We start from the raw sequence: 11,677 nt of genomic DNA, 5'->3' as shown, positions 1-11,677 counted from the left end.
TCACCAGGGCAGTGCAGCAGGGCAGGGTGCCCAAGCCTGCAGTAGGAAGCCCATGCCTGCCCCCACCCCAGCCACAAATCTGCCCTGCCCCTTTGGGAGTGAGCACAGCCACAGGGAGCCAGCTGCCCCCCTTCCCCCATTCCGCTCCCTACTGGGGCCCTGTGGCCACACACTGCAGCCCTGGGCCCCAAGACACATACCCCCCAACTGGGCAGCAGCAGCCCCAGCCCTGCCCTTCCCAATTCACTCCCTCCCTCCCTATGAGGGCTTCAGTCCCTGCCCCCTGCCAGACTTGCCTGCAGAAGCTGCTCTCCAGGCTGCCTGGTGACAATGTGCATATACATGCACATGGCACCCCTGCCTAACCAACCTCCTCCTGCTCCCACCTGCCTTCCCAGCCCCTTGTAGGCTGCAACTCTGCCAGCCTGCAGAGAGCTCTTTACAAAAGTGCAACATCTGTTGGTTTCTCCATTAAAATGAGAAATCCACATTTTCCTCTGGTAAATCCACATTTTTCTCCATGTTTCCATGGGAAACAGAAAACCTGGATCGCTGCTGATTACTCTCTTTGAGTACAATTTTTCATTCACTTGCAAATAGACATAGTTGACGCAACCTTGCATTAGAGCACAAACTGCCAGAGGATCAAGGTAAATTAAAAGGCTTTTTTTCTTCCTCACCCCATACTTCAAATATTTCCATAACAAAACAATTAACTTTTTTCCACTTTGGATTCCCCTTCTCCCCATGTATCGTAATTATCCTACAGCATAAAAAAAAAGTTTTACACAAAAGAACTAAGATGAAAAAAATATACAGAATTTTTGCAACTTAACTAGAGATGGCATCTATCAATTCTACAATAAAATTGCCAAAATATTTGTAGCTATTTGGAAACACACATACACACTCTGTCTGAAAACATTTTATTATAAATGTTTTTAATAAAGCCTAAGAAACGTGAAGCTGAAATTTACCTGAAAACATGTCCCTAGCCCATAAATGCCTATTGCACGTTATTAGTGTTGCTCATGGAAGCAACACAAAAAAATAGCACTAGCAAATCACATTAGCAGCCATGTAGAACTTGAAATAAGATGTACTAAAGATAAAATTTTGTTCCAAATGATGTATACATTTTTAAAAACTAGTTAGAGAAGACATTAACTGCCCTACAAATTATTCAAATTGGGGAGGGGAGGGTCCATCAGTCCTTATTGACAAGTTTAAGCATTTTTCATCACTTCTGAAATAAATCAACAGTAAGTCACTTGTGTATGTATAGGTCTACCTCGTTAATATCTGTACCAGCAAGCAAATAAAGATCTGTCTAAATCCTGTATAAATTCAAAGTGATTCTATGGCTTCAAGGAATGAGGTCAGATTTACAATAGTGTAACAAAGCAGAAGTTAGTCTGTTGTCTTCAATAGTATGAAATAATAATGTAGACCAATCTAAACGAAAGAGAGTTTGTATAAAACTTACCGCTTCACCCTTTTGATGCTGCCCTGAAACAACTCTTTCATTCTTTCTTCTATTTTGTTCAGTATCTGTAAAAAGTATAAAAAAGACTTAGCTTGTAGAGACTAGAAAGGTACTTTCCACCCATGAAGCATCATTTAAACTGCTGTGGTAAAGAGAGATGTATTAAACTGTGCCTTTCACTCCTAAGTTACCAACACAGATGCTGTTCTTATGAGGTCAGTGTAAAAAATGGTAATGGTTGCTGCCCAGATCCTAGCAAATCATTTATTAAAAAAGATAATTAATTCTCCATGTCAGGGTTAAGAAATAGCAGCATATGGAAATAGCAGCATATGGAAATTCTCTCTTCTACTAACAGGATTGCACACATTTGTTGAAGAAACTACTGACTTCTGTCTATGGCTCTGCCAACCCAGCTCATATCACAAGCAATAGTTCCATAAAGAATGTGCCTGAAATTAGTATGTTCAAGGTATATGGCAGCTATGAATTATTTTGGGTTTTTTTGTGTTGATTTTTAAAGAAATAGCTTTGGGTTAAAGCAATAGATTTTGGTTAACTAAAATGTCAAGCATTCCAAGTACACATGCTATTGAGACAGAACAAAAGCATCAGGAGCTTGGAGTCATCTGACTAGCGGACAATGATGACAACGTGCATCCTGTTCCTCCTTGTGCTCCTGTGTGAGGGCACCACGGCAGAGTAACCAAGACGTTCAGTTCAGTCACCAATTCAAAACCTATGTTATGGAGGACTTAAAAAAACAGGGATGAAGGACAGATTATGGGACCCACACTGACTATACTAACATCTCAAATGACCACGCAGTTCATAAACAAGCATGACCATTTTTCTTCAAGTAACTCGATGTGAATCCCAGTCTAGGGGCACGTCTACACAGGATGCTTTAGAAGAGCTAATTACTGCATAGTAAGTGTCACTGTTTACAGGTGCTGACTGTTATGGCGCAGTAATTTCCATTGCTCAGCAGTTAATTGGCTACATGTAAATGCAAGTAGCAAATTAACTGCTGAGTAATAAATTACTGTGCAGTATGGCACACGTAGATGGCCGACTGGGAGCAAATTTGCTCCCTGTCAGCTGGACAGCAGGGGGCAGGAGATTGGTTCCTATCCTGGGGAGCTCCCTGCTGTCAAGGCGGGCTCCACCACCATAGCCCAGGAGGAGAGAATGTCCCTCTGCCCCAGCAGGGACTGGAAACAGGTTGGGAGATTGTTCCCAGCCCCAGTTCCACGATGGTGGAGCAGGAGTTGAGAGCATGTTCCCAGCAAGCTCCCAGCCTGTTCCGCGATTGCAGAGTGGGGATTGGGAGCTTCCTGCATGGGGAGAATTCCCTACCGAGACTGGAGCTAGCTGGGACCTGCCCCTGACCGGGACAGTTCCCAGCCAGCCTTGAACCGTGCAGGGAAATCTGCACATGCAGCCTGGAGGTGGCTGGGGACTATCCTACTTCAGGCAAGGAAAGGCACAGGAGGAGACAGGGAATGCATGCATGACCCCAACAAAGACTACTCTTCTTAACTCGCATGCCTTAGGCGCACACACATATACCCACAGCAGATTTCCAAAACAATAGATTCAAATCAGCAGCTAGCATTTCTCCTGTACAGTTTTCTTGAGCTAAAATAAAAGAGGTATATAGTTACATGATCAATTTTGTCTCTTCCTTTCATATCATCGTTGTAGCTCTGCAGATCCACTGACACTAATCCATGAGGGTAAATTCTCAGCGTGGCAAAACTGCAAAACCAAAGAAGTATTTGTTATCTATTAGGATTGTGTTTATTAACAGAACTGGACTCTAGCAGGAGGAAAAACTGGAACTCCATGTTAAAGTCAAAATGCTTGTTTATTTTCGTAATATTTATTTTTTTGCAATAATGTCAACAATTACTTTTCCAACTCTTATTTTTCAAGAAATCACTGCAAAACAAGAGAAGAATTGCAAAGGCATGCCAGGAACTAATAGTCAGCAAATGGTACCCTTTGTAAGAAAGGGTGCTAAACCTCCGAACCGCTATAAAAAGAGCCAGATTTTTAAAGCAAAAACAAACTTCAGGAAACGATTACATTCCCTACCCTTCCAAAATCAGAAAGCTTATACAATAATCTCAACCAACATTTTCACGTTCAAAGATTAACAGCAATTCAAAAAGAAAAATGTTTTCATGATGTAAGACTGGGCAACTATAATTACTCTCTACATTTATTACAGTAGTGTTTAAGAATCAACCAAGAATGGAACTCTATTGCACTAGGCACTGTATAAACACAGTACTAGACAGTAGGCCTGTACAAAGCTTCAAGTGCCGATTCAATTCGGAGAAGATTTGGCCCAGTTTGGTGGCCGAATCTCTGAACTGAATCGGGAGACCAATAAAAAGGTCCGAATAGATTTGAAGCTCTCCGAATAGATTCAGAAAAGATTCAGAGACTTTGGGGATTCAGGCAGTCCCCACTCACCGCCGCAGGGAGCTGGACCCAGACTCCTGCTGGTAAGCAGGGAGGAGGGGGACTGAAGGTGGTGGGAGGGGACCACTGGGGGACCCCTACCAGGCCCTGACCCCTACCTGCTCCCCCGAGTGCTCCCCTAGCCCCTCCCTATGGCTACCCTGCCCACCCCAGCTCTTTAAAAAAAAAAGCCCCGCACTCACCAGCTGCTGTAGCAGCCATCGGGGCTTCTGGGGGCTCATGGCAGAGCCCCCCATGCAGCACAGGGCAGTGGGGATTGCCCCTTCTGGCAGGAGCCCGTGAATATGGAGTTTCTGTTTGTTTTTGGTTCTTTAAGAGCCAAGGCACTGGGGCTGGGTGGGGCAGCAATGGACGGGGCTGGGAGAGCAGGTGTGTGTTGGGGCCTGTTTGATTTGGAGATTCAGCGGCGGTCAAATCTCCAAAATCATATTTGGCCGAACTGATTCAGGACAGTGATTTAAAATCACCAAACTGAATCACTGCCCCCAAATCCGCCAAGTCCGAATCCAAAGCGAATACTAGCTGCTTCACACACGCCTAGTAGACAGCCCATGCCTCATAGAGGTTACAAAAGAAAAAAACACAGGGTTGGGGGGGAGGAGGGGGCTGAAAGAAAACAACAGCGCTAGCAGCAAATGTCATGTTAGTTCCATATTTCTTTTTCTTAGATGGATTTATTTAGGAAGGAAGAAAAAAAAAAAAGGAAGAGAAAAGGGGTCTGATTAAGAAAAGGTAGGTTAAACTAAGTTAAGAGGGACAGGTATGGAATGAAGCCATGGTACACAGCTGGAAGAAGGAAGGGGCAGGAGAGAATGTCCAAGGAAACCTGCATAAAGTTGGCTGGAAAAGTCCCATCTTTGGCAGTCTCTACCACTGCTCCTACTGGCTGAAGTCTCTGGACAATATGCCTGAACACTAAGGAAAAACACTTTCATTTATTTATCATGCAGTTTTTTGTTCCCCCCCTCTCTAAGGCAAAAGAGAAGGAAGGCCTTTAAGAGATGGTCAATGCAAGATCATGCCAGACTCTATTTTGGAAGACAAGGAGTTTGTATACAGCATATCAAACACTTTTCTTTTATAAAATACATTTCAATAATATGCAGATTTAGTTTTCCCTCTGACCCAGATGGTTTCAAGAAGTCTAACTAGTTTCTTTTCCCTTACGGTTAATTAAGAGATATATGACCAATAAAACCCATTAAAACCATGACTTAGCAAAGCCAAGGACCAGTATTCTTCCTTGTACTATCTACAAAATTAATTCTGCATATCCCATAACTTGTAAATAAGCACTAATACAAATCTTTCTTTGGAATTGTTCCAGCCAGGATTAGACAGGACCAATTGGTTTTAAAATGCCTAGGGTACATCTTTCCTGAAAGCAGGGACTGTGAGCACTCTTACATTATGCATTAAAAAAAAATAATAATAGGAAAGGCAAAAGAAAAAAAGAAAGGAAGGAAGGCTTGTGAGGGTTCCTAAAAAATGTTCCGTCTCGGGATTCACCTATTGTAATGCTTTGTCTATACATACACATAATGAGTACATACACCTACCTTTAACTCTTGGATGTTTCTTTAGCTAAGTAGGGCAAGAATCCTGAATTCAGCAGAAATATTTAAGCATTTTATACTCCCTTAGTCCACTGTACCTGCACAGCAGATGTAGCTAATTTGTTTTTAATTACACAGATGTTTCCCAAATATAATTTTTGAGTCCCTTAAACATCACCAAGTAGCTGGCTGATGATGAACTCTGCTCCTCCTCAAGTGTGTGCAAGTCTTAGTATCTTTGCAATTTTTGTTACCAGAGAAGCTACAGTACCATACACCCTCATTTTACAGAACTATGAATCAGTAAGAGTAGGATAGAGTGTTTTTTGGTTTTTGAGGGACGTAGCTAGGACCTACCTAAAGAGAAAAAAAAAAAAGAAGGCAACTAGATTGCTAAACTAGTTCTGGTATAGTCAAGTCTTCAGTCCATGGGAGATGACTCTCTCAGACTGAAAATTTTTTTATATAAAATAAAAATAAATTACTTCAGCTAAGTAGCTAGAGCGGGTCAAAAAGTTATAGGCAAGTTGACTGATGTGACAAGGAAGAAAAAAAGGCTTTAAAATATCTACCACTTACCCCTGTTCTTCCCCACATCTTTCCAGACAAGCTCAACTGCCTGCCAACACTGTGTGTGTGTGTGTGCGTGCGCGCGTGTGCGCGTCCCTGAAAGTACCTTCAGCATTTCTTCTGAGTGTTTCTTAAATAGCTCTGTACTCAAAAAAAAATTTTTTTAATTAAAAAAAGGTGGCAAACAAAAGAGTAATGCACAGTATAACCCCTCTGGTACATGAAGAGATTTAGTTATAAAGAAATATGCTTGCTTAAACATGTTACATATAGGTAGGCTTGGCAGGATTCCATTTTTTAAATTGGTAAAGTTTATTAAACATCAATTTCATCTCACACTTGGACTGACAAAAAAGTATTTCCATCTGTAATAATCAAAATTTACAGACATAAGAAATACAACAGCTGATGGAGTATGTGACGACAGGGGGAGCAGTCCTACAGAACCATGCTGACTAGTTTGGACTAAATCCCAGAAACCCCAGGGGACTGGGAACAAAGGAAGAGGAAGTGACAAAGTGGATGAGGGAGTTAGGGGTGAGTGGAGCTGGGACTGATGGCAGCTCTGCTGGTTGCAGTCCTACAGTAGTCCTACATTTGTCGCAGCAGAAGTCAAATTGTTCTATAGTAATAGTACAATATTAATAAATTATCTGCCCCCCGCAATTTCATGCAATCCTGAAAATTTAAATGGATAGAAATCTAAATAAATGCTTAACAATGAACAAACATTGATACTATCCATCTACGTTAAATTATTAAAAAATATAAATCAAATTCTGCCAAGCCTAGTTTTAGGCTACCTCTGTAGGTTCATACAATGCCTTCAGCCCAAGAAGCAGATACTTCAAGTCACTGGCAACACTTTCATTAAAGTCAATGAACTCGTACCAGTCCCTAGGTCCAGCTATGCTGTTAAGCAGAAGGCAGGTCAGAATGGTATCTTAGAGACTACATGGTACAGAGTGGTATCAGCTTTATTAGGCAACAGCCTCTACTTCTCTCTCTGGTGTTAAGGAGAAAGTAATATTTTCATTTCACTAGATGGCACTCTTGCACTCTGAACTAAATGCATGTTTCTGCACAGTGCCAAAGACTGCTGCACTATTACAGGTAACATTTTATCATATTATACATATATTGCAAGAATGGGAGTTATTTAACCTCTCTCAGATCAGTTACTCAATTGGGTAAACCCTAACCACAAACTAAATTTCCCCTTTAACTTTAGCTTCCTCTCCTAAGCCTTTTATATTAAATCACTGTATTCAAGAGCTGTCAGGTTTCTCCTCCAAATGGGAAAGCATTTCAAAGTTGGATGATATGCTCCCTCTGCACGTACATACACTGTTTATAATATTCTTTAGCATTCTTTCTTTAAAAAAGTAATATGATAAAAATATAAGGCTATTTTACAGGAAGTATAAGAATACAGAGCAGACACACTTCTACACTGATTTGGATTTTATCTATTTGTTATTTTTAATGTCAAAATAGAATCCTCATGCCAACAGATTACTGGTGTACTCTCATCTCTTCCACAAACTGGAACTGGTACAAAGGCCTATAATTCCCTTTTTTTGGACCTTTTGAAAACACAAAAGTATACTAGTTCAACTAAAAACAGCTTTTAAAAATCTACTTTGCTAAACTGATAGAAGCCCTTGATTGTTATTGTTTTCAAAAAGGCTTATTTAACAAAACAGAGCCAAATCCAAATTAAATGGGATGTTGTTGTGATCCACTTCAGCTAAAGTTCATCCTTCCTTCTCTGACAAATTTTTTCTCCTAACAATTTTCCTAAGTAGCTAACCAGCTTTGCTTATCTTAGCCACTTAACATCTAGTGAAAATACTTTTCACAGTTTGCAGGAGAAATTGCAGAGATGTCCTATGCAGGTGGTATGCGTGCCAAAACAGCAAGAGGTAGCTCAGGCTGCAGGTCAACTTGGGAGTTGTTGCTATTAAAAGCTGCCCTGTTACCTTAAAAAGCTAGGATTACCCGAGTAGGATTATTTCTTTTATGCCAAGGCTACAGAGAAAGAAACAACTTTTTTTGCTAGTTCTAGGTTAGATCTACTTTTAAACAGTGAACCAAGCAGAAGATGAGAGGTGACTCAAAAGAGCTAGATATCTCAAGTAAAAAACATCTAACATTAAGTCAGAGACTTGCCAAACCAAATCTAGTCCAATATATTTTAATAAATCAAACCTTGCTGGAGCAAACTGTTCTCTGCATCTAATGATGTCAATGCATTTAATATGCTTTAATAAATGAAATCCTCTCAAATCTCTCCTCAAATATAGGGGATTTATTTATTCTACTTTTACAGATAAGAAAAAATGAAGGCACTGGAAAACATCCAACATTACAAAAGTCACTGGCAAAGGCCACATATTTATGTTCAGTTTCTACTAGGAGAATTGCCGTTCTGGTAGGAAATAAAAGTGTACAGAAGTTCAAACTTATTTTTTCCCCCCGAGCTTCACGAACAACCAGGGTTAAATCATTCCCAGGCGAATTTCTCTTGGGAGATTAAACATCTGCACACCTTCTGCAGCTTAACTCCTGTGAGAGACCAGGAGGACTGGAGCTGGAGGAAGGACTTCCGTCTCCTTCCAGGACCGGGGGACCCTGGTCTGGGGAGACTGCAGAGGGCATCTGCTCTCCCCCTCCCATAGATGGGAGTGAAGGGGAGCAGCCCCAGCTGCTCCTCACCTGCTTGTCATACTGGAGGTTTGGATGCAAGTTAAAAAAAAGGGGGGGGGGGGGGGGGGGCGCCCCCCGGTTTGCCCTCCCCCGTTTGTCTTTGGGGGGTTTGGATTGAAATTAAAAAAAAAGGGGGGGGGGGGGGGGGGGCGCCCCCCGGTTTGCCCTCCCCCGTTTGTCTTTGGGGGGTTTGGATTGAAATTAAAAAAAAAGGGGGGGGGGGGGGAGGAGGAGGGTGGTTTACAATTCCACTCCCTCTGCTCGGCTCCCAGGCACCTCCTGCTTGCTTCTTCTTGTTCCCACCCCTCCCCAACTCAGCTAAAGGGCCCCTTACCTCCCAACCCCTCCAGCTTCCTCTTGCCCCTCTGCTACTCAGCTGACCAGTTGGGACAACAATTTAAAAGCTGCCTTCAGTGCAGATTCCTAGCCCCACCAACTTCCCCTTGCCACCCATCTGACACAGAATAACATGAAGTAAAACAAGGCAGGCTGCTGTGCTTCTGCAGAAGTCTCCCAGAGCCCTGCCATAGCAACTGAGTGCTCCTGCCCCACTCCCTGAGGGCAGGCTGTCAATTAATGGACTCCCCTAAGAGCAGGAGTAGCCCACGGAGCAGCCTTCTTGTGCCTCATGGCTAGAGCACATAAGAACTGCATTTGCTGGGTCAGACCATAGGTCCATCTTGTCCAGTGTCCTGCATCACAATGGCACAGAGCGAATGCTGAAAAGGAGAGCAAACTGGGTATGACCAGAGTTTTTTTCACTTCCAGCATGCATGGACTAGGAAAGCTCTCCAGCCACAGGGCTGAGGGAACATCTGTACAGTCCAGCTCCTGAGCTATCTTTCTACAAAAAGAAATTTCCAGTTTGTTCATTCCCACCACTACAGACAATGATTCAATTGGTTCAAGGGAGCAATGTCCTGCCTTGCTATTGATTGTGAATGGCCGTTTCATTCATATTTGTGTTGACAACTGGATGAGTGATGTTTTACAGTTGAAACCTCCTCAATTAGGTCCCTGGTCACAGTAAACCATGAATTAAACGGACCAGGTAAGAGTTGCCAAAACGTGACTTTTAGTCGCCTAACTTCAGACAAAACAGAACATGGATCAGTTGTTCTGGTAATGACAACAGGAAAGTGTGCCTTAATCCCCGAATCAACTCCAATTCATTTAACAGCTGCAGCTTTCCAAATGACAAGGTCTTTGTCAGAGACAAAATTTTGCCAACAGCAGTAATAATGGACTAAATTCATTACAACTGTAGCGTATGCAAGGTCATCTTTCCAGAGTCTGTATTGTAGAGCTAGCAGTATATTTGTATCTTTTCCCATTTGTTTTTCCAGACTAAGTACTTTAACAAATTACAGCTTTATACCTGTAGTCATAATTTGGCCCAGCTTTTCTTATCTGGTTATCAACAGTATAAAATGAGGTAGTGGCACTTCCCAAACCAAGGTCTTCTATATTTATCTTTCACATTAGAACTTGCTACTCACTTCTGCACACTACAGATTGTTTGTGCCTGCTAAGACCCAGCTATCTAAGTGGGAGAGCAGTTTTGCTCATGTCTGTAAAGTCAGAGGCATTCAGGCAACACCCTCACTCTGGCCCGAATGTTGTTGCTTATTTTGCTAGCGTATCATTTTTGGAGTTACAAGCTTCCTCTCAAAAGTCATGTGAAGTTTTGTTTGTTAGTTGGGAACTTCTACTACTGCCTATGTAGGAATAAATGCCTGCTGACAAAGACGAAACTACATCCGCATAATAAAATGCAAGCACAAAACAGCTGTCTGTAAGTCTAGAGAGATGTCTCTAGTATCATCATCAGAACTTAGAGGATGTCTTCACTGTTGCTGAATGAACATTGCTTGGTATGTACTTTTGATTTCCAAGAAAAATAAATTCAGTCTGAACTGGAGTTCAGGCAACAGTAAAACACCATAGAAAGCAACAAAAAACTAACTTCCTTAGCCTTACAAAGGGTTTTTGAACACGAAAGCTTGCTTAAAAATTGTTCTCCAATTATTTAAGTTGGTCTAATAAAAGATAACAGATTCACCCAAAGAACCTTGCCTGCAAATGTATCAGCTACTTACAAGCCTAACAGTTTGCACTGAGAATCCAGTCCCTCGGCAATTTTCAAAACAGGCTCTCTCATTGCTTGGAAAGGATGTACCACACATTTGAAATTCCTACTGTCCTGTCACCTAGAAAATTACTCACCAAAACAGAGCCCTGGCTTGTTGAGGCCTTAAAAAAAAAAAAAAAAGGAGGCTCAACTGCTCTATATCCACAGCTAGTCTTTGTACAAATGACTGTGGTAGAGTTGGCAAGACAAGATCCTTGCAGATCACCTGCCAGTATGATTGTGTCTTTAACAGGATTTGCAGTGTTCAGATTTCACAGACGGGCACTCCCACTCAGGTCACCCAAGTAACTGGCCAGAGGGACATTTGAGACAGAAATCTTGAACACAGGGGGATCCAATGTGGATCATTACTGGAATCTTATATTCCCAGATGGCATCTTCAGAGTCTTTCCTTAGTGTTACATTCCACAGAGGGCAGGAAAAAAATCTAGAACTAAGTCGAGGAAACTATTCCTTTTACCTTGCAAATTCCAGACTGGAATTGGAAACTACTGTGCTGCTTGAATTTAAAGGAAAGTTTCCCATGAGAAAAAAGCCCAACAGAATCTCTTTAATCATTTGGCTCTAATTCAGTTTTTCATTTTTAACTTTAATTAGCTTTGTCTATATAACCATTTGGAGAAGTTAGATTGCCAAGCCAAGCAAAAAATGAAAGAACCAGGAAATGGAGAATGCACATGCACCAGCTTTTTTTTTTTTTTTTTTCAATCC

The 11,677-nt window shown here is 41.8% G+C and overlaps 1 protein-coding gene across 1 annotated transcript in view; it reads right to left on the bottom strand.

Annotated features, from left to right (window-relative positions):
- The window catches only part of SMS (spermine synthase), an 84,786-nt gene that overhangs the window by 30,552 nt on the left and 42,557 nt on the right, over window positions 1-11,677 (bottom strand). The window contains exons 3-4 of the mRNA XM_019524497.1: window positions 3,154-3,247; window positions 1,487-1,551 (exon numbers count right to left, since the gene is read on the bottom strand). Of these exons, the coding sequence (XP_019380042.1) occupies window positions 1,487-1,551; window positions 3,154-3,247 (159 nt within the window). The remainder of the gene's footprint in view (window positions 1-1,486; window positions 1,552-3,153; window positions 3,248-11,677) is intronic.

This window comes from Gavialis gangeticus, unplaced genomic scaffold (assembly GCF_001723915.1).
Source record: "Gavialis gangeticus isolate Ggan-Ray unplaced genomic scaffold, GavGan_comp1, whole genome shotgun sequence".
NCBI lineage: Eukaryota > Metazoa > Chordata > Crocodylia > Gavialidae > Gavialis > Gavialis gangeticus.
The sequence above is the reverse complement of the archived record's forward strand: the minus strand, read 5'-3'. Positions and strand labels throughout refer to the sequence as shown.